The sequence below is a fragment of the Lissotriton helveticus genome, chromosome 2_1 (genome assembly GCF_964261635.1).
Source record: "Lissotriton helveticus chromosome 2_1, aLisHel1.1, whole genome shotgun sequence".
Lineage (NCBI taxonomy): Eukaryota > Metazoa > Chordata > Amphibia > Caudata > Salamandridae > Lissotriton > Lissotriton helveticus.
The window spans coordinates 190,803,007-190,826,340 of NC_136059.1; the positions used below are offsets into that span (position 1 = coordinate 190,803,007).

A 23,334-nucleotide genomic window follows, 5' to 3' on the forward strand; every position below is an offset into this window, starting at 1 on the left:
TTTTCATAATTTCCAAATTCTATGGGAGCATGTGGCTTGAAGTACTTTTCCAGAATTTTCAGAATTTTTGATGTGTATTTTGAGCATCTCGCAGATTTTTTGAAAATGACTGAAACTGGGGGTCAATGGTAGTGAAAAGTAGTAAGAGCCCTAAGAGCATTTACGGGAAACAGGGTTGGTGGGGGAAATTTTAGTATGACTGTTTATCGAATTCTGAAAATGCTTTTCTTCATAGAAATAAGTTTTTTTTTTTAAATTGCCCCTGGTACGGTAGATTGTTTGATAATAGACCACTAAATATCTCATATCATTTAATATCGCTCTTGTTCTATATCTCAGAAACATGAAAGGCCGTCTTGGCCGTACCTGGTTCTCATTCCTACATACCTGCCCTAGGTAAAAAATAAACATTATCATATACAATACCAATCGCTCTAACTCTAATAATTGCTCGACCTATTGCATTACAAATGTTTGTTGTTATTACTTGCCAGTCCTGGTTTCTAATATTTCTCCTTATCAGCTTCTCAGTCCTCCAAAAGCTTTGCAGCAGGATGTTTGTTGAATACTACTCTGGTGTGAGTAAATCAAAGGTCTATTGGAGCAGGCGTTTCTTTGGTATCATTGCTTCCCATTATCCTTAAACGTCCGGCTTCAAATGGGGCTATCCATTACCTACCATAATTGTTGTCTTTAACAAGTTACTTGTCCCCTTTGTGAATAGTAGACATCTTTCCATCTAGCCCTTAGTTTGTGTTTTTTCACTGTATCGCTTGCTGACAGCCTGCTTCTCCCAGTGCTGGTGGGGTTGAAGCTCTAAAATCGGTGACAGGGTAGAGCCTATGAGTATTTTTTTATTCTCATGCCATGATCTTGCAAAAACCCGGCAAAGCCCCTAGACTTGGGGCCACCACAATGATATTCAGCAATGCTACCTAATGGAAAATTCCAGTGCCTACAAAACTCTTAAGCTTTGAAAAGAGGGACCTTCGTCGGTCTTGATTTCATGTTGTAGTCCGTGGGTTGCCAGAAGCTTTTCAAATGTTGGTGTGACTACATCTGCTCAAGTAGTATCTATTATCTCTCCTTGGCATTTACCTCTACATCACCAAACCTTTAAATATGCAGACACAATATTCAATTTTCAAACAAGTACGATTGTAAAATCAAAAAGAACAAATTTTTAATTTGCGCTTTGTAGAAAAAGCTGTCTGATTTAAGAAATTTGTGCGAGTGGTTTATTCCATATTACAAATCGGGCACTTAATCTGTGTATGAAATTAGATAAGTGTTTTGTTAGTAATCCAGATACCAAATAAGTTAGAATTGGCAGTGCTGGTTTTATTTGCTTTATTGGTGCAGTGATGATACTGAAACAAAGAGATTACTTGCCTTCTGATCCTTTGCTGTGCAAAAGTCAACTTGAAAGGAGGCAAGTAGAGAGGTATATGTGGAAAGGCCTGTAGCAAAAGAAAATGGTGATTATTTTGCATTGAGTCTTAGTGTTGCTCTGTCCGACGTACTTCCTATCTGGTATAAAATGTTGCGGACTGTGGACTGTATCCGTCCATTTGTAGAATAAATCATGTACCCATCAAGCATGAGGCCTGCATCCGGGCATACCCTTGATCACTTAGGGCGTTACATCAAACACACAAAAGGAGATATGAGGAGTGCTTGCAATAAGTCTAAACTCTGGCAATTACTATGGGTACCATTTCTACCCAGCCTTCTATTGTCCAGCATGACGCCTCCGTTTGGACCAATCAATATGCAAATTAGTCTTGACCATTCCCCAATAGGAACCGTCCAGCCCAAAATGCTATTCTAGGTTCTCCCTGAACTGGAACACAAGCAACCCAGGACCGGTTTCACAATTATTGTGGCTCTTTAGTCGGGTGTAACTTGGTTCCCGTGGCACAGTGAGCTCGGGGCTCATGTTTGGAGATACCCTTGGCTACTTAAGCCTTCACATTAAACACACAAGTGATGATGGGAGGCTGCTTGCAATAAATATAACCACTGGCAATTCCTCACGGGTTGCATTCCACCATCATTCACTAACTCTTTTGAATTAGAACACCTAGTTATTTTAAACACTATGAATGTCCTGGAATAGAAACAGGATTTACAGTCTTAGGCTTTAGACTTTGGAGTAATGAACTATCTAACAGTAGGACCAGTGCTCCTTTGAAACGTTTTAGGAAAGTAATGGGTTATTTAACTGTGGGGCTGGTGCTCTTTTGACAAAGTTTAGAAAACAGCTTAAGTAACATCTGATTTCAGATGTTCATAGCATCGGCAATGAATCATATGAGTGGCTTAAAACATTATTTGCTGTGCTATTTCAAGTCAATGCTGGACTTTTATGGCTGGGCGAACATGCTTGCATATTTCTTTGTAATTAGGCACACACTGCCTGTATGTTTTAAGTATACTTAGGGCAATACCAAATTGCAGTAATCTAGGTGGAATCTGGTAACTGCCAAAGTAAAGTTATTAGCATGATGGATGAGAGTAGGGAGCAGTCTTTAGGCTGAAATGATCATGCATTGTCCTGTCAAAATTGTTTATTTGGTAAAGGAACACATGAGTGCGGTTGCTTCTGTGACCGCAGATTTCCAGCCTATTTTCCCATATTTGGTGGCTGTAATTAGCACTCTGTATTTTGATATACCCTTCACTGACCCTTTTCTTACCTCACTAGTAACATATCTGACTCCTGAATTTTGTTTACACAAAATGTTTGCGGTCAGCCCTGATGATCATTTCTCCCCAAGAGTATATCTGGATATAATAAGCATGCATAATGATTTGGAGACCAGTTAAATTAGGCCTTCAAAGGATCATCAACCATTAGAAATGGCCAGGGCAAAAAGCAGCTTGACTTTCTGCATTGGAATATGGAATTCAAAGACGTAATTGCGTAACCATTTTAAACTAGATTATTTTACTTATTCTCCAGTTTTGTACTCCTACCTTTTCCCCCATTCATAATTGTGCTTCTTCAACTCACCTACATCTTAATCAGCCAATGTCTTGTTTATTATTTTCCTACAGACACAAAACTTTCCAAAGGAATACGCAAGAGTATCCTGAATCTTTTACTGATCATGTGCAATTCACAATTCACTTCATATATGTTAAAAATCAATACCATTCCATTCTTAGCTCCATGTTCACATCCTGGGAATGAATGGCTGAAAAGCAGCCTTAATGAAATCAATGTAACTGAGTTGTTCCAGTTGACTCCTCAAGAAAATCAAATTTCACACTCCCTTTTTCAATTTCCTTAACCATCAAATTGCTTTGTCACCTCACTAAAAATCTCATAATAGATTCTGACACTCTAATGAAACATTTGAAGAGCAGAAAAAACATGAACTTCAATCTGTGACAACCGCTGCAATATCTTAGCCTTTTATTCAACATGCGACCAGGATGGAGATGGTGTACAACAGTTCTGAAATCCGTCACTTAAATTGACTCTCAATTCAAGATAAAGACCAATTTTATAGACCTAGTGACGGGTAAGTTACAAGTCCCATAAGGGTCTGGTCTAAACCCAAGACACAAAATAGGATCTTTGTCTTCTGAAGAATTATCATGTGAATCTTGCAATAAATGACGTGTAAAAATACAACAAGACTTGGCATCTCGGTTTCAGTTTAATGGTTACTTCAGTTTTAATACAAATTCATAATTCCTAAACAGAAACTTAAGACTGATTTAGAAATCCACTACATAAAGTGTTAAGATTATTAACATGTATTAAACCATATTGTAGTTTATTAAATTGTTTTTGAATTTTTTGTAAAGTGTGCTCTCCAGACGGAATTAAGATTATTCCACTGTTCTGTCTGATTCATGATGTTAAGAGATTGACCAGGGATCATAGAGGTCTGCCTGTGGGGAAGTGAGATTTGATCTCTTGTTTGCAGTCTTAAATTCAGCCTTGGTGTGTTGGCTCCTTGGTTATCTTTTTTTTCATGCACAGGCATTGTTTTGTGCATAGACATTTTTCATTAATCGATCGAATTCGTAAATTTTGTTCTGCTTTTTTTTCATCAGGCTTCTAATGTCTTTTTTTGTCTGTAAAACTGCAATAGGGAGGGTAAAAGAGCTCATCCTGGGACGATTTGCTCGGCTCAATTTTGGCTCCAGTCTTACTGTGGGATAAGGACCGAGCCAGAGTTAGAGCCTTTATTGACTTACCCACCTAGATTTATTTGAAAGCAATAGATCCGACTCGCTACATACTGTGAGCCAGAACCCCCACTCCCTTTGAAAGTGCTTGCCGCATCTACTTCATGTGCACCGGGGAGATCTGTGTCTAATTCCCTTTCTCATCAAGCTGAGCTTCTGTGTTCGAAAGAGACCCTGGTCTCAGGAGCTGCCATTAAAGCAAGCCTGTTCAAATCTGCTCTCCTTCCTCCCAGGGGCATTGCGAACATTTCCAAGCATCCATTGAAGAACATAAAAAAGCTCGTGAGAGTGTGAAGTTGTTAACATTAGGCTTCCGGGAGGCCAGGAAAGTACCAGGCCGGCCCCAGGCGGACTGTTATTTAAGGCTTCTATAAAGTGAACGTCCCTGGATAATCCCTTGATGGAGAGAGTACAAGAGGCTAGTAAAGCTTTGCCGCGCCTGAGCAATTCCTTATATCATGTTCCTTTTGTGTGGCTACCCCAAGAATGAACTTCATTTTGTTAAGCTGTGGCCTCTGGTTCTGAAGAGGGAATTGTGGGCAGAGGTAGTGATTTTTATGGGCCGACTTGGCAGTGCAGCTGTCGCCATACAGTTTTGTGACTAGAGAGGGGCTTCTGCTCCGTCCACATGTTGGGATCCAGGAGTACATGTTTTTATTGCGCAGACGTTGTGTGCTTCCACAAACAAGTGCTGGCCCTCTACATACCTGTGAACATTCAGATTATTTAGCCAGCAGTCTGAGACTAAAATTTCAGGGTTACACGCTTGACATTGTAAAGCTATTAAAATGTCTTGGATAACGAGATGCGCAGATGGGAGGAGGGCAGTCATTGACCTACATGGAATTTTAGGTCTGGCTTGATAGTGTAACTGTCACCTGACCTTTTAACCTGCACCAATATTATTCTACAGTTCTTTGCCTCCACACAAATACGTATTCATTCCCATGCTATTTACTCGTAATGCGTTTCATTGCCAAACAACATTCCTGTAAAGCCAGGCCTGTTGGCATTGACAGCGCCTGTTAGGCTCATTGTGGCAACTGAAGAGGGCTCCTTTTCCTGTGAAAGTTGACCATGTGCGTCTGTTGAGATGAAGTTTGTCAATAAACAGTCCGGTAATCTTGCACTGCTCCCTGCCTCGTTCTCTGCAAAAAATATTGATTTGTCCAAGAACGCAAGTCACCTGTAGGACCATGAGCTGGTATTCCCTCTCTCTGAATTAAAATTAGACTCTTCATCCTACTTTCTTCCACAGAGGATAATCACAGGATTCTTTCTACTTATCCTGAACACCGGTCTCCGCTGTGAACTATTCATTTTAATTACATATGTACTTATTTTCAAAAACAGCAGTTGGCGTTCCTTATGAAGAGTTACAACATTGTGGTCCTGTGATGGGGTGTTTAATGTCACATTTTCTATTAATAAGTGCATCATAACAATTAACAGCTAACACACGAAATTTTTTACAGGATTGTAACGAGACAAGATTTTAAAGTGTATATCACTACATTAACAAGGCCTGATAATACACAAGTTTCAAAGTTTACAAGCTTACCAGGACGTGGTTAAGAAACGAGCAATACTCTCTCTGCCTCTCACTTTCTCTCTGTATTCTTTTCTCTTTTTTTCTCTCTGTCTCTTTTTTTTCAAGATCAAGCCCAACTTGGCAGTCAATAGGGGGAATCCCAGAGCAGGACTGGGACAGAAAATAGGCAGGCACCAAAATGAATGTGGTTGCATTTGTGAGTTAGAAGGCTAAAAAAAGGGGCCCTTGTTTGCAAATTGGGGCAGTTTCGAACCTGTAAAGACATGCTGTGTAAATGTTTTAAGTGGTATGGAAGACTGCATGAATGTGAGCTTGTTAAAGGCAATGTTTCTTTTAATATTAAGGAAACTAACAGTAAAAGCCAGCTGAGTAGACTGCTCTCATTGATCTATTGGGGAAACAGCGTTTACAACGCTGCTATTACTACGCAGGTAGGTTACCACACGTGGCTTTACATCACAAGTCGTTTCTACGACTTGCGCTAGGTGGCGTGCAACACCGGGGATTTTAAATCCAACACCTTCCCTGCTGTTGTGCTAACTGGAGTAGGAATAGTAATTTATACTATTCGGAATTTCAGTACGCCACCTACTGCAAGTAGTAGAAACGACTTGCGATGTAAACAACGTGGTACCAACGCAGTCATTGTAAAGACCACATTGTAACCTATTGTGTGGTAATAGCACACGTTGTAACGTGCTATATTCCTTCTATAGGCTTCTCCGATCCTGGTGAAGCCGATCTTACCACGGACTCCTGGTTTTGCTCCCCTGCTACAGCCTGGCTAATTGGCAAGAATCTACCCAAGTTTTGAAAAAATCAAAGTAAGTCATCCAGGACAGGGAGGACCTAGTATAACCCCTTCGGCGCTCATGACGAGCTCAGCTCGTCATGAGCGTAACCTGCGCTACGCTGATGACGAACTGAGCTCGTCATGTAACGCGGGTTTTTCAAAAACGCAGCGCGCAGCAGGAAAACCGCTAGCGCGCATGCGGTTAAACAGGATCAGAGAGAGAAAAGGAGAAAAACAAGACAGAGTACGAGAAAGTGAAAGGCAGAGAGAGAGAGTATTGCTCGTTTCTTAATACTTGAATCCTTTCAGGCCTGGATGAAGCAAAAAAAAAAACAATTCCTGGCAACGCCAACGAAAAAAGAACTCGGTCTTAGCGGTCCTTTAAGTATCCAAAAAGCACAAACTGCAGATTGACAAGCGCTCTGTCCAATCACACGTCAAGTCATCTCAGGACCTCATAGATTGTAGCAGGGGGCAAACAGGGTTGAGACAATCCATACGTAGTTATGAGACTTACATACTGCAACTTGGGTAGACTGCATATTTACTAGACTCAGAGCATGGTAAAAGAGTGGGATTTTACAGGAGAAGGGACGGGTGAGTGGTACTTGGTATTCAACATGCAGGGTGGAGGATTCCTGAGGCGAAGGCAGTGGTGCTGAGCTGCCTGTGCAGGGAGAGTCGAACAGCGAAGAGGTGTTAAAGTTGATGCAGTGCATGACACAGATACTACCACTCCCTCCTTATTTCTGAGCCCCCGGCACATGGGGCAGAGGGCGACAGCAGTCCCCAGTTGGTGCTCACACGCTCTTTGCAGGAGCCCTGCATGTTAAGTCTTTCCATTTTCTACTTTGACTATTCACCTGCCTACAGGCAGAAACAATCCCAATCTGCTGTCTTAGAATGATGTATTGCTTTCTGAGAAGAGGGCTGTGGGGGTATTGCTGTCTGAGAAGAGGGCTGTGGGGGTATTGCTGTCTGAGAAGAGGGCTGTGGGGGTAGTGCTGTCTGAGAAGAGGGCTGTGGGGGTAGTGCTGTCTGAGAAGAGGGCTGTGGGGGTAGTGCTGTCTGAGAAGGAGTCTGTGGAGGTATTGCTGCCAGAGAAGAGGGCTGTGGGGGTAATACTGTCTGAGATGGAGTCTGTGGGGGGTATTGCTGTCTGAGAAGAGGGCTCTGGGGGTAGTGCTGTCTGAGAAGAGGGCTGTGGGGGTAGTGCTGTCTGAGATGGAGTCTGTGGGGGGTATTGCTGTCTGAGAAGAGGGCTGTGGGGGTAGTGCTGTCTGAGAAGAGGGCTGTGGGGGTAGTGCTGTCTGAGAAGAGGGCTGTTGGGGTGTTACTGTCTGAGAAGGAGTCTGTGGAGGTATTGCTGTCAGTGAAGGAGGCTGTGGGGGTATTACTGCCTTAGAAGGGAGCATCTGTGGACCTGCTGTCTGATAAGGGTGCTGTGGGGGTGTTACTGTCTAGAAGGCAGCATCTGTGGTCCTGCTGTCTGAGAAGAAGGAAGTGGAGGTATTACTTTCTGGTAAGGAGGCAGTGGAGGCATTGCTCTCTTAAAAGAGGGCTGTGGGGATTTTTCTGTCTGAGAAGGAGGCTCTGGCGGTATAATTGTCTGCGAATGAGGCTGCGGAGGTAATGCTGTCTGAGAAGAAGGCAGTGGAGCTATTTCTGCTTTAGAAGGAGGCCATAGAGGTATTGCTCTCTGAAGAGGAAGCAATGGAGATACTGCTGTCTTAAAAGGCAGCATTCGGTAGACCTGTTCTCTGAGAAGGAATCTGGGGAGGTATCGCTGTCTGAGACGGAGGCTTTAGAGGTACATCTGTTTGAGGAGGCTGTGGAGGTAGTAATGTCCGAAGAAGGAGGCTTGGCGGTATTGCTTTCTGAATAGGAGGTAGTAGGGATATTGATATTACTGTTTTAGATTATAGATGCATGGGCCTGTTGAGAAAGAGGCTGTGGAGAAATAGTTGTCTGAAAAGAAGGCAGTGGATGTTTTGATCTCTTAAAAGGCGGCTGCGGAGGTATTGCTGTCTGAGATGGAGGCTGTGCAGGTATAGCCTTCTGAGAAGGAAGCAGTGGAGGTATTGCTGTCTGAAAGGAGGAGACTTGGTGATATTGCTCTCTGAGAAGGAGGTAGTAGCGATATTGGTGGTGGACCTGCTGTCTGAGAAGAGGATTGTGGGGATATTGGTGACTAAGAAGGAAGCCGTGATGGATGTTATTGCTGGATGGATTTTGAGAAGCAGGGTGTGGAGGTATTACTTTTTGAGAAGCAGGGTGTGGAGGTATTACTTTTTGAGAAGCAGGGTGTGGAGGTATTGCTTTTTGAGAAGCAGCGTGTGGAGGTATTGCTTTTTGAGAAGCAGCGTGTGGAGGTATTGCTTTTTGAGAAGCAGGGTGTGGAGGTATTACTTTTTGAGAAGCAGCGTGTGGAGGTATTGCTTTTTGAGAAGCAGCGTGTGGAGGTATTGCTTTTTGAGAAGCAGCGTGTGGAGGTATTGCTTTTTGAGAAGCAGGGTGTGGAGGTATTGCTCTTTGAGAACCAGGGTGTGGAGGTATTGCTATCAAAGAAGGGGGCTACAAAGGTATTGCTGTCTTAGAAGAAAACCATGGACTGATTGCTCTCTGAGAAGGAGGCCATAGAGCAGAGGTCTTCAGAAGAGGGTAGTGCCGGCATTTACAGGGCAACAGCGATGGGACTGCTCTCTGAAAGAGCACACAAAGAGACTGTTCCCTCACAGTGAGAAGCGGTTGGGCTTGTTCAAAGAAGGCAGTAGCGGGAGTCACATATTGAAGAGGATAGTTTATAGACTCGTGTCTGGGAAAGAATGTGCAAGGTTAACTGTATCAGAAAGAGGCAATTAAAAGACTGCTGTATCAGACAAAGGTAGTGGAGGAGAAGCAACCTTTACATCGCAGTCATTACACCGCAATGCCATTTAAACGCGTTTGTTACAACGACTACGTTGTTGCCACGCAATGCCATTACTACGCAAGTCGTTACATCGACTTGCAGTAGATGCTGTGTTAACATTAGGAAAAGTGAAGTTTACTATTCCAACACCTTCCCTACTGTTGCGCAGGCTGGAGTAGGAATAGTAAATTATACATTTCTAATGTCAGCGTGCCATCTACTGCAAGTCGATGTAATGACTTGATTAGTAATGGAATTGTGTGGTAACAACGAGCTTGTTGTAATGACTGCGTTGAAATGGCACGCAATGTAATGACTCGCGTTGTAACAAGTCAAATTCGTAGTGGAGAAGAGGCTGGGCCTAAGGAGGCTGTGGAGCAATGCTTAGTAAGAGGAGGTGGAAGGATTGCTTGCTTGGCATCCCCGAGTCAGTAGTGCTGCACACTTTGTTGCTAGAGGTTTTGTTAGGGTCCAAACACTGGCAAGCATATGCTTTGTCCTGCATTCTCCTTTGTGCAGCCACACAACACATTGCCGAGACTCCTAGCACAGGAAAGTATTGTTCATGGCGATAGTAACATGGAGCGGCAGTCGAATTAACTCAGAGTGAGAAGCGAAGTGGCCGATGATGAAAGGCTTCCTTTGGATTGGAATATATCAGTGGAGTGGCTGCTTTGGGCTGTAAGCAACGGGTAGACCGCTCGCTGCAATAGGTGGAGGCAGCCACATAGCAACTGCTTCACAGTAAGCAACAGGGGGAGGATGTCTCTAGGTAAAGATGGCATCGGAGGTCCTAAAACATGGGAAATACTAGACAAAAATGGAAATCCTGCAGTAGAAGAGCAGGGCAGTGAGGGTCTGTTGTAGGTGACGAAGCAGTTGTGATTGTAGTTGCTGAATAGACTGCTCTGCAAGCAAGGGATGTGTGGGAGGGGAAACAACTTAAGGATAACTGTGCATTGTGCTGCCCTGCCATAAGGCAGTGATATTGTGCTGCTCACATTGATGAGGAAGACCATGGTGCTTGTTGCCTTTCTTCAACCTTCACTGGTTCTAACAGGGCTTCTCTTTGTCTATAGCAGATCAACCAGGACTTGAACATCCAGCTGCTAAAGGACGGCTACCGGTTAGACGAGATTCCGGATGACGAGGACCTCGATCTCATCCCCCCGAAGTCCGTCAACCCCACCTGCATGTGCTGCCAAGCCACCTCCTCCACTGCCTGCCACATCCAGTAATGAGTGCGGGAGGGCCGGTCAAGCTTTCCACGATTACTGTAAAATTTAACAGCCATTGCTTCCTCCTATGGTAGGACATGCACCTCTTTGTGTTCACGGAGCCAGGAGAAACCAAAAAAAGTCCACTTTATTATTTGTCAAAAGGAACATTATTTTTTTAAGAAAAGAGGTGAATGGGATGTGAGGGTTAAATGGGAACACCAAAAGCGGATAGATCATTTGGTCTCTAATGCTAAAGCTGGCCGAGAAATGTTGGTGATTAAGGAAGGAGGAGTTTCCTGCTAGATAGGCGATGGTGGAGGGACAGAGAGGGACTATCCAGATACAGCTGCTTTGCTAGATTGCTTGTTGCCTTGTGCTCAACCGGCAAGTCCATGTGCGGCTCGGAACCCAAGCCTGAGGCTTCCTTGTAAATTCTAAATTGGTGGCAGGAACACAACAGGAAGACTGTGGCGGATCGAGCAGCCATTTATAAGGCATGTGCCAATTGGTTTTTGTGATATCCCAGGTGAAGTAGTCATCAGGATGGCTCCAGCCCCCAATGTTGTAGTGTTGTTGTGATAGCAAAGGGACTTTCCCAATAAATTTCAAACAATGGAAATAGACATGTGTGTGTTAGGTGGTTCTCCATTCGGCTTCAGAACCCGAACCTCTGTTGCGCTTTATATCTGGGACTGGCCAATGTCTTGGCCTCGTCATTGCGCCTATTCACATCTGTATGTTAAGGTGCCTGGCACAGTAGCAGTCGTGGTGCAATCCCTGCACCTGGACTAGAGAGACATTAGTCAGGAGCCCACCTGATGTCAGTTATTAACCTCATGCAACATGGTTTGGTGTCTCCCCTGTTTTGCATGATGCACAAAACGTAGTCATATATACAACATTTATAAGCAGGTGTACTCTACAAGGATGGCTGTTATGCCCAGGACCACATTTTGCACCAAACAAAAATTGCCCTTCGCCTGGAATTTGTACGTAACACATCCGCTGCTGCACGAACAATTTTTTTGTCATGTTTACTTTATTACCTGTAAACAGTTCAGGAAATACTGTGTTATATGTTATAGCGATTATACCACGTGAAAGAGGGAACCATTGTACTCACAGCTAATTTGTTTAACAAACCGGACTAGATTTGTTGAATAGTGTTCCTCACAAGGACAAAGGTGGTTCATTTTTTTGGCACAATCTATGGGAGCCTGTCACCACAATTGCTCCAAAGTCCGCATAGTGCAACGTTACTATAGGTTACTGCTTCCTATCACTCGCATCGTGCACCGTGTGAAAATATTGCCAGTCCTAGTAGAGGTCCCAGGTGCCCATAATCCACTCTGCATACCATTCCTGACACACAACGTCGTTATTGATGTAGGCTTCTCCATAGGGACTGAATTGGCATGACCGATACCGCCATGCGCACTAGAGTTTGCGGGGGCATATTGGTGGAACACTACAGAAAGGCTATCTCACTACCCAGACTGCTCAGCTTTGCACTTTTTCTAGCACTGGCTCATTGTTTCAAGGATGTAAAGAAGCATTTCCTTCTGGTTGTCTAAGAATAGTACCTAGTTGATCTGCTGCAGTTCCACTATTGTGATTGTGATGCATAGTCAATATCAGTTGGATTCCAGATATAGGCCTGGGCTTCTTTCCTTTTGCATCTCTTGAGCTATAGCAACTACTATTAGTCTTACCCTAGCTGCTTGTAAAATACTACAAAGTCTTAAAGGAGGGCCTGGGCATATTTGGGCAGAAATATATTTATTATCGGTTCCATAAAGCTGTAGATATTGTTTGTTTTGTCAATTGTGCAGAGCGACCAGCAGAAGAGTTTTTATTTGTGTTTTCATATTTGTTTTTTCTCAAAGATAATTTTGTGTGGTTCATACTGTCACTCCTATAGACTTTTAGCAAGAGACGAATTTGGGATATTTCAGTAAGTAAATATGTAGGGGTTTCAGTTACGTGGCATTAGCAACATAGTTCTCTAAACAGGACACAAGCAATGGCCACCTGGAAAAGAGCACGCCTGGCATGTTCTGTCTGTTTTCTACCTTTATTGCATGAGGTAGGCCTTCGGGAAAGTGGGCGGAGATCTGACTGTGCAAGGGCAGTGCTCAGAAAGTGCAGACATTTCTGTACTTTCTTCTCTGCATAACTGTGATTTCCTGAAATCTCATCTGCATACTTGAACATTTTTTGTTAATTATCATGATTTTATTAAAAACTTTACTACATGTTATAGAACACTAATGAGAATATTTTCTGTTTCCATTTACTGGACCAGAAAATAAGAAAATATTTTATTAATAGGGTAAGAATTATTTTGTGGTGAACTGGATTTACACTAAAACAACCTGCTTGCCCGAATCTTAGAGAATATATTGTGCTGTTTGAATGTGAATGTGTATTGCTGCTTACATCCCCATATCCTTTACTGTATTCATATATCAATGATAAAAGGAGCTCAGAACTCCCCAGCTACATGAGTTTAGAATATCTACAGGAAAAGGCGAGCAGACTAGAGGACAGCAGTGACATGAACAAATAAACACAAATAAACACGGACCTCCCTTATGCCAAAAAACTATGTGTAATTGCAATATCAAAAAGGGAGGGGGGAAAGAAAAAGTGGCTCACAGGGTTTTTTAGGACCAGAAATGAGTCTGCATGCAGAAGGAATTTGCTGTAAGAAAGAGGTTGGGTTGTGGTCGTAGATGGGAAAGAAGGAAGTGTTGCATGTTTGCTGCCGGACCAATGAGGGATCACTTCCGCACCACTGATGTTTTGAATTCTGTGGTTTCGAGTTGTGATCCTTCTGTACTCATTAAGTCTGGCGGTCAGCCATGGCTGCCATGGTCTTCAGAGAGAGCCACATGGACAGATAAGGGGGATCTCCGAGGAGGCTTGTAGGCGTGGAAGCGGATTTTATATTTCATCCGAGCCTCTCTTTGGTGTTCTATGGTTGAATTTCCTTGTGAATGAAATGAGTCCGGAAGTGGTATGATGAACAACCTTGATCAGGGCTAGGAGTGACTGAGGGATGGCCTCAGTAAGGCCAATTTCTTTGTAAAGGCCTCAGATATCAAGGTTTGCATCAGCTTGAGGCAGAGTCCTAGCTCATGGATGCTGTTGACGACAAAACTCGTAGACTGGATTGTGGACTGGTGCGTGGCAGTGTTGTGGTGGGCACACAGAGAAACTGCGAGTTTTGTTTAACCGATAAATGTAACTGGGCAAAGGCTTGAACCCTAGGAATTCCACACAACTGGTTGTGCTTTTGCATGGCATTTTCGGCAACAGTTGGATACATATTTAGGCGACAGTCTGCATATTGGAGACGGTGTCACGTCATATTTTTGAGGGTAGTGATAGGATGCATATTTGGCATTTAGTTTGGTGCAGTTTAAAGTTGTCTACTGTAAATATGGGGTCATTCCGATGCATATTGAGGGTCTGTCAAACCACATTAGGTGTGCAGGCTGAGATATATGTATATATATATAACTGCTGATCTTGCATATTTGTTCAGTTGGTTTAAAGGCATGGGCAAGTGGGCAATTGCCTCGACTCCACACCTTCCTAAGGGTCCCTTTCAAAGTTATGGAGACAGCCAAAAGAGCCACTGTAAGTCTGGTGTGCATAACAAGCTTTATTTTAATTTGCCAGTAGGACATGCATGCTTCACCGGTGGTCAGTGGGCATGGCCTTCTAGCCCAGCCTTGACCATTGCACTCTCGGGCAGTTGATGGAAATTAAATCAAAAATAATCTTTGTTTCACATCTTTCTCTTACTTCACGTCACCTCTTCTTTCTCTCTCGTCTACCCTACCACTCTATTCTCCTCTCAGCTGGCTCACCATAAATGAGCTGCCTCACCTCCCCACCCTCCCTCTCTTTCCATCTCACCACCTTTTCCTTCTCTACCCTATCTCTATTTCTCTATCTTTACCGTATCTTTTCCTGCATCACCTTCTCTGTTTCTGCTCATCATCTCTAATTCACCTCTCTCTCATCATACACATCTTAACTTCACCTCTTTTCCTCTGCTGTTCTCTATACCTCACAACGTTCTCTAGATCACCTCTCCCTTCCTACTTCGCTTCATCTCCCTTCATATCCTTCACCGCTCTCGCTACCTTTTTTCTGCCTGCTTCACTAGTCTATTTAGCTCACCTGTCTTTCTATACCTGTTCTCACCCCCCCCCATACTTCAGTGGCCTCTCTAATTTGCACCTCTATCTTTCTCTAGATCACCTCTCTTCCCACAGTGCATCTCTCTCTACCTGCGTCCTTAAGCACCCCTCTTCCTACTCTATTTTTCCTTCTACCTTTCACTAGCTCGCTCTTGCTCTCTAAATCTAAAACCTTCCCTACCTCTTAACCACTCTTTCTGTACTGGATCCACTTACTACCTTTCTTTTTCTGAATACCTACTTTTCTAAAGCACATGTCTCTCCCTATCTCACCTATTGTTCTACGTCACCTCTCTCTCTACCTCCCTTCTCCCCTTTCTTCACCTCTCTCGCTAGTTCTCTACCTGTCTTTCTCCTGTCTCCTTCCCCTCTCATGTATCTTACTTGGCAGTCAGGGATCACTACCTAGCCAGAGAAGCGCCCATATGTAGAGAACAATAGAGAGGGGTAGGGGGCGGAGCCGTAGAAGAGAAGTAAGCAGAAAATAGCAGGTTTCATCTCTTGGAATGATGAAAGTCTCAGAGCAGTCCCATGAACTTCACTGTTGTAGCAAGAATGCCAGCTGTGAATCTGGAAATTATTTGTGATTTCAAATCTCAGGCAATTAAAGCTACAATTCCAAGCATTATCTGCATTTTAAAATTAATATTCTGCACTAGTGTACTTAACATCCACCTTAGTCGCATTTTCCATGTCGTTCCTATAATGAGCAACATGCTGGTTGTTAAAAACTCAATTCCATGTAAATGCTCTGTTACGAAACATACATTTCAGTTCCTAATTTTATTTGTTAGTCAGATATTGGGCGGCCTAAGCTTTCAACTGAAAGTTTAATGCAGAATTCAATATTTTTGGGTTTCACAGGGGGCTTAAACTAACTTAAATTGAGTGATACATTCAAGTTGTTCTAAAGGGGCAAGCCCATAAAATGTTTTGCCTGGAGCCCCTCAAGTCCTTAAAATGTATTTGGGGATATTTGCAGGATATGTAATTTAAATTTGAATTAGCATTGCCACTGGCAAATACCCTCTGTCTTTATTTGTCTAGGGATGCCAATATCAAAGGAACATCCTTACGCAAAGCCCACATTAAAGAGATATATGTCCCAACCGCTCATATGCAAACTCACTCAACCCCACAAACCTTGCCTATCAACTAGCAAACACTCATTCTAATAGAAAGACCTGCTGGCTTTGCGAGTGCTTGTTTATCGTTGATGAGGGAGAGTAAGGTCATCGCGACGAACTCAAGGCTTCGCTTCTCATGAGAGCCAGCCCTCTCTGTGCTCTACAACGGTAAAGAACAATGTATTGCACTCTCCACATCTGTACATGAAATATCCAGTGCAGATCAATATCCATGCCAGGTTTTCAGTATAATCACTATGTAAATTAGTTCCATTCACAGTCAATGTGTGGGTATCCAGAACCTTCTCTGGAGACCCATCTTCCAGAAATATGAGTAAGAGTATAGCTACATCTGACTCCTTTCTGGGGCAACTGGCATCAATTCAGGTATTGACTCCTGCTGCTAACGAGTGCAAGAGGCGGATTAGAGCGCGTACATACTTGACGCGTCACATCCTTTTTCCTTTTTTGTTTGGGACACTCAACTGCATGTTTCATAATTTGCACCGGGCGTCCCTTCCTCCACGAGCCTCCGTCCACAGTCTAATCATTATTGAGCGTGCTTCTTTTAGATCTATTAAACACTGGTTTCCGCTATTAAGCTGACGGAGGTCTCCAATTGATCCGGTTTAATGGAGACATATTTTGGTCATTGTCTGGCAGGCGATAGCTTGCCTGAAAGTAAAGTGGCAATTTCAAAAGCCACTATGACAAAAGGCATAGCTGCTTGAGGTTGGGGCAGGAGAGAGGCAGTATGTGTCTTTATGGCTGTAGTCAGTAGAGTACCTTCTTCAATGAAACATTCAGACCTTTTAGCTGTAATAAAATGCTGGTGTTTTACTTTTATAGCACAGATTTCTTAAATGGTGCGCTTAGATTTGTAGCCTGCAATAGAACTGCCACACAATGTGCCACACCAATGTCAACATACCATAGTACAGCATGAAAGGAAATAATTGCATTTTCTTACTATTGGTTTAATTGCCCCAGAAGATTTTGTTAGTGCCTAGAACAGGGTTCCTCAAAGTTGGTCCTTGGGGGCCGGATCCATGGCAGATTTTAGGCTAATTACATTTATCTAAATTAGTATATGGTAACAATCTGGCATGGATACGGCCCTCCAGGACCGACTTTGGAGAACCCTGGCCTAGAAAGTTAAGCTCTGTGTTGTTGACTATAGAGTTTTCTCTGACTTCAGTGTCTTTACTGATTACGTTCAGTGCCCTTTAGTCCAATAATCGATGTAAAATGAGGCAGCCGTCATGTTCAACTTCTGTTGTGAATCTTCTCACATCTGACTGTGTTCCAACTGACCTGTCCTCATTCCAGAGTTGGGGGGCACTGAAGCTCCTTAGATGACACTCAGCCTCATGGGTGTAGGGTCATTAGTGGGATAGTTCTGGAGATCTTGCACTTCGACTACCCTTCGTGCAAGAACATGGTCTGCTCCTAATGTTCTTGGTCTGTCTCTTCTCATGAGTAGGAATAGGGCAGGGCTCTGGTAAGGTGGCTCTGTTAACTTTTAAACTTCCGTGGACGTTTAAGGTTTCATTGCTCCTACAACCACTCAAACCAGCTGCTGCCTGATGCTGTTCTCATTGGCATACCAGGGGCCAATATCCTAGGCTGTAACCTCGCTGCATAAGGATGGGTTTATTATGGGATTTTCTTTGTCAAATTAAGCCCAAGTCTTTGATAAGGTGTTGCATTGTATTGACATCAAACCACGATTCCCAGTGATCTTCACTCTTATAGTCACCTTAGCCCAAGTAACCTTGTTCACATTAAAAATCCGATTTCACCTGCAGCACTGAAGCGGTTAAAATGTTTTTGAAAAGAAATGAGGGTGGAGGGAGAGTTTGAATTCCTGTAACATTCGACATCTGTGTTCCTATAAGCTCTATACAGCATTTCCATGTGTATCTTTTTGTCCTTTGGTGGCCACTGTACTTTCATCCATGCACAACAGCTATTGGACAGTTCCTGGTTTTGAACTCCTTTCCTGATTGGTTCCCTCACCAGTAGGTGGTCCTGTCCAAAACAATATACTGCCTGTACTGTGATCCTCGCTTCGAAGCCTACCCCAGTGCCTTGCTTTAAATGAATTTTAGCGCCAATGCTGTGGGTAAAAGGAAGCCTGCTCAGGAGCACGGCTTGACCTGAGCGATTCAGTTACACCTCGCCTCCATTCATCTTTTCCAGTGTGAAAATGGCTTTGGCTGCTGACTCTTTATGCCAGTTCTTGGCTACACATGCCACCATCACTCCTGCCATCATGACCACTGCACTCACAATTGAGAAGAATTCTCCTCAAACCGCAGGAGTTTAAAAACCAGCCTGACTACACCTGGCTGTTGAGCAGGGATTGGATTTCAGTGGTCATCTTTTTGTGTTCCTGCTCCTGATGCTTCAATCCACACCTTTAAAAGAGAATGTTTTTTTTTCTTTTTTTTAAATTCGCTTACCATGAAGAACATGTAGCACATTGATGTACCCAAGTTACTGTCTATGTAGAGTACTGCCTTAAACTATCAGTTTTCATTCATTTTTTTTATCGTCGACGTTGAGTATTAATTTATTTAAAAGAAAATGTGTTTTTGAAACATGAAGACATGTACACTATTTTTTTAACATTTCCATTGCAGTATTTATCATTGTTACTGGTGTTTGTAGTGTAACATAATAATGAGAATATTAATAATAATAATATTAAAAAGCATACCTATGAAACTGCATTTGGCTCATTCATTTGCTTCATGGCGTGGGTCTTCTATTTTGGCGGGTGGGCGAGCTGAGCCACTTGGAGGATGAATACTGTGTGGAAAAATATCCCTCAAGTGGAACATGATTCCTATCCAGGGTTTATTGGGTATTTTTAAATCACCTTGTTAAACCAATGTAAGCCAGCCTCAGTGAATTAAAGCCAAAGAGATAAATCAAGGGAAAAACGTGTTTTCACCCAGCGCCTGGATACCCTCACGGGTGACAAGAAGCACTCTTCAAGCCTACTGATTGATTGATTGATTGATTGATGACCCTGCTGCATGATATAACAAAGTTTTGTCAAATCTTAGACAAATCTAGCCGATTTTAAAGGTTTTATCAGGCCAACATTTGGAATGTGTGCCCTTACTTAACTTGTACTTTGTTTTTGTGGAAACACATGCCAGTCAAGTGCAGCCATTCATTAGAATACAACTACACACGGGTGATTGACAGGTAAGTCTAACAGGCATTCCCAGCTTTGGAGATGTCACAGCCTCTAAGATCTGAGATCATGCAGAGGCCACTTTTCAGGTAAGCAAACCTTTGCATAATGGTATGTCCACATATTACTTGAAGCTGTCAAGTAGAATACATAGTTGTGGTCGGCTTAGTGGGGTACAACCATGGGGTTCATCAGCTTACCGCTGGAACTGGGTTCAGGTGACAAGGAAATCGTCATGGTCAGGTGCTGAGCACACCTCGGGGACACCATGTGTCAGAGGCTCCATTAAGAGACGCAACATCCCACCAGTCTTCTGGACCATGGATAAACAAATTGTTATTTTTCCATAGTACCAATCACCCCTTGCTATCAAAGAACAAGTTAAAAACAAGGATCTTCAATGCAATAGGTCTCGCATTACTGATAGTTTGAGGTATTGGCATTACAAATAATAATGCAACGCCAATAGCTCATACTTGCAATAATATGAGACTTTGTGCATTGCAAATGCTTGCGTAGTGAGCCAAAAGCCAGCATTGTATGTCTCAGTGCAGTACCGCAAGCTGCTCCTAGAGGTCCCTAGTGAGCAAGGCCCTAGCACTGCATGTCTAGGTGCAGTACTACAAGCTGCCTCTAGAGGTCCCTAGTGAGCAAGGCAATGGCACTGCATGTCTCCGTGCAGCCCCGCAAGCTGCTCCTAGAGGTCCCTAGTGAGCAAGGCATCAGCACTGCATGTCTACAAAGTTGGAGTTATTGGCATTATAAATGGCAATTTTCTTTACCCAGACATGTTGCCAAAAGGGAACTTTTTTGGGTCACATATGGTACTGCTCCCTGCAGAAGATATGGTAGATCCACCCTCCCCATAATGCATTGCATGCAAGACAGTACTATGAGTACATTCAAATAGCTATGTCCATCTATACAATTAGTAGCTTTGAAATGTGACAAAAGAATTTACATACATTTTTGATTAGGTTGTACTCTGTATTAGAGCTGATGAAGGGAAATGTATAGATGGTCTCATATACATGTGAGATGTTCTAGTGAGGGGAGTGAATGCTGCCAGCCTAGCTGAGGACTAAGTGTGTGGCCTGCCTGAAGCCTTTTAGGAAAATAGTGCCTTGATGCTGTAATTAAAACCTAGGGAGTAATAACACATGTAACAGGGGATGTCCTCATGGGAGGTTACAAGAAGAGACAAGGTGGTAGTAAGGAAGGCCTACTAAGCCTATTGACCATTGAAAAGCCACCATTTACAAAGGACGGGAGCAATTAAAAAGATGGGTGGAAAGTGGACGGAGCTTTATGCCCAAATCCTGAATACAGCATGTCTCGAAAAGACAGCGCAATCTCTGCCAAGGCGAGATCTCAAACATAATGAATTGTAATGAACTAATTAGTCAATTCTTCACTTCAGTATAACCACAATATCCTGCCTGAACAGTGGGCATCCGATTTAGTTATGGGGTTTGGTCGCAAAAGCCTATAGAACGTATTACCTATATCTACAATTCCTGATATTTCATTTAGATACTCTTGCGTAGAAATCGCAGGCATCCATTGATACCTATAGACACCTGTTAGTTTGTGTTAAGCGCAGATTTTCCCACCTAATTAAAAAGGTCTTGATTTAATAAAGAGACAGAGGCACATGGTATGCTTCCAGTCTTACAGTTCTATCAATAAACGCCTCATTTAAATATCAATAGAGTATTGCAGAAATTGAAACCACCAATAAAGTACAACAATGCACTAAATCCACCATACCCTTAACCCCTTGGCCTCGGTGGTAATTCCGCCGCGGCGCTGAGGGGGAGGAGGGTTCGCGCGGCGCCGCCATGCTCGTGACGTAACCACTCCGTCACGAGCCACGGGAGCGCTGTGCTTTTGACTGAGTGTTCTGTCACGTCCTGGCCCGCTCAATAAAACGGCCGCGTAGGCGGGGTGGCCTTGCCGTGACGGAACCACTCCGTCACCAGCACAGCGCGTCCTTGGCTCGTGACGGAGTGGTTCCGTCATGAGCACTCAAGGGTTTAAATGTCCTGACCCTGCAAGTCCTGTCATTATTTCTGGCGGTAGCCAAGACCTAGTAATTTTATTAAAATTATCAATGCATAATATACTTACTTATAGGGGCTTTCATCTAGTTTGCTACATCCTGTTAGGCCATTAACATTTTTCATCCACCCACCGCTTCATGCAGCAGGGGGGCAGCCCAATTCAGCCATTGCTAACTTCACTGTTATGTATAACATTCTGATCTGTTACAAAGTAGTTCACTTCAGCACCAAGGATTACTGTGGACATTTGTGCTTTTTAATAAAAAAAAAATTTTGGACAATTCTTTGTATTGGTAATGGTCTGGCAGCTCTTCGATAAGTAAACAAAAATCATGCCAAAACAAAACAAGCAGTGACTAAGCCAAAAGTCTGATATCCAATGCAAGACTTGATTTGTATTTGCTGCTCAGTCTTTAGTATCACTATCTTCATTCTCTCTAAATTTATAACTATTATTTATATCCCCTGGGGGCAAGGGCGGAAAAGGGAGGTGACTACTGCAAAGGGCAGTCACTCTAATTCCCCAGGGTCCCTGCGTCCTGCACATGCACATTGTAAACATAAAACCCTCTTCAGCACTGCTCTTGATTTCACTCTGAAACCTCAGAACAGCGTTGGCCGCATGGCAGTGCAAAGCAACAGCAAAGTAATGCAATTTTCACCCTCTGGGGTATCCTCAGAACGTTAGAAACTGACAATGGATCATTTGCAGACCATCTTGATGTTAAGCCCTTAAAGATTACTCTGCTATGGCGGCAAGGGAATGGTGTGGTGCAGTGATTTATGGTCAATCTGAAAAAGTCAGTGCAAAAAGCAGATATCGAAAAGGCACCACTCCAGCAGGCTTTTGACACGGCACTCCGAGCATACCAGACCACCCCGCGTAGCACAAGTGGCAATGCCCTTCCATGCTCTTCCAGGGTCGGGATTTGTTCACTCAAATTCCACAGTGGACTTAGGAGAAATAATCAAAGTCCAGAGAATCCCAAAGAGATGACTAAGTACGAACTCGGGATTGAAGGCAGACAGAGAATATGAAGAGGCATGCTGGCCAGTAGAGGTGAGTCCACAAAGTACCTTCCGCCATGGAGGACTGGGTGCTAGTCAAGCTGGAAGAAAGAAGAAAGTTGGATGCTAGGTTCCTGGAACAATCATTGCAAGTGACCATATGAAAAATGGAACCATGATAACTGCTAGTAATGGTGCCCAAGTTAGGTGGTGGGGGAAACAACCAACTCTCTGAGCAATTCCTTGTTCAATGTGGAGTGAGACAAGGGTGCATTTAGTGCCCACATTATTCTTGCTCATTATAAATGGGGTGGTGGATTACCTAGATAGGGACGGATTGATGCTCTGAAAGTAGGGGAGAGAAGAGTACCAGCCCTACTCTTTGCAGACGATACCCTATTAATCTCTAAATCCCCCCTTGGACTGCAACAATTGTTGAATGATTTCACTGGGTTCTGTAAGGAGCATGAACGGGTACTAAATGAGGCTAAAACAAAATATATGATCTTCTCTAAGGGGAATACCAAACCATCTAAAAGACCCATGTATGTAGGAAGTAGCCCCCTAGAGCAAGTTTTTGCATTTGATTATTTGGGTATCCATTTGACCGCAAAGCTAAATTGGGCATCACACATCGAAAAAGCCCAACTGTCACTAATCCAGCAAACTGCTCATTTAAGTAAAATTCATAAAAATAAACGGTCTAGGAAAGTGGACCTGGCATTGGCAATTTATAATACCAAAATATTGAGGGGGGCTCTTTATGGGGCCGAGTAATGAGCTCTACCCCTACAGAGCAGTGACAATTGATCTCCTGAAATGACCCCAGGTAAACTCTATTCCATGGTTCAGCTCCTTGAAAAATCTCCTTAAGAGACTTGGGATAGTATTGGTCTACTTCGGAAAGAATGTCCCGCATTCCAAAATGCAGGGTCAAGGAGATATACTTGGATACTATTATGGTGAAGGAGATGGCTAAACCAGTGGGTACACTGACCCAGGATTTTATTAGTTTTAAATTTGTCCTATTTT

The 23,334-nt window shown here is 43.2% G+C and overlaps 1 protein-coding gene across 2 annotated transcripts in view; it reads left to right on the forward strand.

Annotated features, from left to right (window-relative positions):
• Nucleotides 1-18,753, forward strand: part of FAM219A (family with sequence similarity 219 member A) — a 518,113-nt gene extending 499,360 nt beyond the window's left edge. The window contains exon 6 of one of the 2 annotated variants that reach the window (XM_078674704.1): nt 10,545-18,753. In XM_078674704.1, the coding sequence (XP_078530830.1) occupies nt 10,545-10,700 (156 nt within the window). In that variant the 3' untranslated portion in view covers nt 10,701-18,753. Of the gene's footprint in view, nt 1-10,541 lie in introns of both variants that reach the window. The other variant, XM_078674702.1, reaches the window with a different exon arrangement.
• The last annotated feature ends 4,581 nt before the right edge of the window (nt 18,754-23,334 follow it).